At 57.0% G+C, this 2140-nt stretch overlaps 1 protein-coding gene across 1 annotated transcript in view; it reads left to right on the top strand.

The window, feature by feature from the left end:
* The first annotated feature begins 318 nt into the window (after nt 1–318).
* The window catches only part of zbtb14 (zinc finger and BTB domain containing 14), a 15377-nt gene continuing 13555 nt past the window's right edge, over nt 319–2140 (top strand). Inside the window, exon 1 of the mRNA XM_080515217.1 lies at nt 319–1062. Within this exon, the coding sequence (XP_080371343.1) occupies nt 853–1062 (210 nt within the window). The 5' untranslated portion in view covers nt 319–852. The remainder of the gene's footprint in view (nt 1063–2140) is intronic.

The raw sequence follows: 2140 nt of genomic DNA, 5'->3' as shown, positions 1-2140 counted from the left end.
CGTGCGTGTGCGTGTGTGCGTGTGTGTGTGTGCGCGTGCGTGTGCGCGTGCGTGTTTCCAGGTTTTCAAGGATTGAAAGGGGGACCGTTCAGGCCGCAGTGCGCATGCGCACTCCCGTCAGTTGGCGCGCATCCTACGTGCCTCCGCAGTGTGTGCGTGAAGGCGCAAAGCGCGGCCTCGGCTCTGCTCGTCCTCGGCATAACAACAAAAACAAAAACAACAACAACAGTAACCACAGCACCAGAGCAGACGCCGTGCATCCCCCACCCCCCTTCCTCAGGATCCCCCCTCACGGGCCCTGTCACGGTAAGAGCCCGGTCCTCGGTCCCGCGCCTCGGCCGCCCGTTACCGCGAGTCTGCGCGCTCTCGAGCTCCGTCTCGTTCTTGTCGCCGAGGCTCGCGTGCCTGCGTGTCGGTGCCGTGGACGGCGGAGGGTCGGCGGCGCGCGGCGGACCGGCAACCCGCCGGAGCTGCGCGTCGCCGGAGTCCTGCGCCGGACCACAGCCCGGTGGACTGAGCCGCCTGGAGGAACCTCGCCGCCCGGAGAAACGCCATTTTGAGAACGGAGGCCGGACTGTCCGCCATTTAACACCAAGACATGGTCCGGGCACCGGGTCCGGTCCCGGTGTTTACTTCAGTTAGCGTCGTAGCTCAAAGTGCCTGGACCAGGACTAAGACCCAGACCCGGTCTGGTCTGGACCTGCTGTTAACTGTTAGCTGTAAGCTGCAGAGAACATGAACTAGAACGAGCACTGTGATCAGTTTACTATCAATTAGTTTATAACGACTGATAACAACTGAGTGCGCGCGCGCGCGCGCGTGCGTGCGTGTGTGTGTGTGTGTGTGTGTCAGATGTCAGAGACGGTGAAATACGTGGATGAGGACCATAAGAGCATCTTCCTGAAGCTGTTGAACGAGCAGCGCCTGGAGGGAGAGCACTGCGACATCGCCGTGGTCGTGGAGGACGTCAAGTTTCGCGCTCACCGCTGCGTCCTGGCCGCCTGTTCCAACTACTTCAAGAAGCTGTTCAAGAAGCACGAGGTGGGGCAGGCAGACAGACGGGTCAGACAGGCAGACAGACGGGTCAGGCAGGCAGACAGACGGGTCAGACAGGCAGACAGACGGGTCAGGCAGACAGACGGGTCAGACAGGCAGACAGACGGGTCAGGCAGACAGACAGACGGGTCAGGCAGACAGACGGGTCAGACAGGCAGACAGACGGGTCAGGCAGGCAGACAGACGGGTCAGACAGGCAGACAGACGGGTCAGACAGGCAGACAGACGGGTCAGACAGGCAGACAGACGGGTCAGGCAGACAGACGGGTCAGACAGGCAGACAGACGGGTCAGGCAGGCAGACAGACGGGTCAGACAGGCAGACAGACGGGTCAGACAGGCAGACAGACGGGTCAGGCAGACAGACGGGTCAGACAGGCAGACAGGACGGGTCAGGCAGGCAGACAGACGGGTCAGACAGGCAGACAGACGGGTCAGGCAGACAGACGGGTCAGACAGGCAGGTTTAGTGAGACAATTCATTGTTTGGTACCAGTCCCAAGGAGAGCACTTTGTAGACTTGGCATCTCCCAATCGAATGTTGTAGGTTCGATTTCCATCTCTACCTGCCGAAGTGTCCTTGGGCAAGACACTGAACCCTGAACTGCCACTGTGTATGCAGTGAGGTGAATGAGTGAGGGAGTGAGTGGTTGGTCATGGTCAGATGGTGAGTGAGCGACGGAGTCAGGGCCCTGGCCAAGTGGGGGCCCTAAGCAGGATTTTATTTTGGGGCCCCCCTTCCAATAACATAATAAAAATAATAATAAGTTACAATTACTAACTAATCAAATGAACAGCCTCTATCAACAGCGGAACAAGAACTTTCTAGAGCAACAGTGGAACAAGAACTTTACAGATGAACACGTCTGAAAAAACTTTATGCCACAAAGTTTTCTTTTTATTTCAACAACATCTCACCTTCAAGTGAAGCACGAGACTCTGACTGTTTGGACTTTTTCTTTCTTTTGCTAGCTCCTGAATCGTATTGACGTTTAGAAGCGCTCTCTCTCCTCTCTCTCTCTCTCTCTCTCTCTCTCTCTCTGTTCACTCTGTCTCTCTCTCTCTTCTCTCTCTCTCTCTCTCTCT

The sequence above is a fragment of the Blennius ocellaris genome, assembly GCF_963422515.1.
Source record: "Blennius ocellaris genome assembly, chromosome: 19".
Taxonomy (NCBI): domain Eukaryota; kingdom Metazoa; phylum Chordata; class Actinopteri; order Blenniiformes; family Blenniidae; genus Blennius; species Blennius ocellaris.
This window is presented reverse-complemented; position numbering and strand designations above follow the sequence as displayed.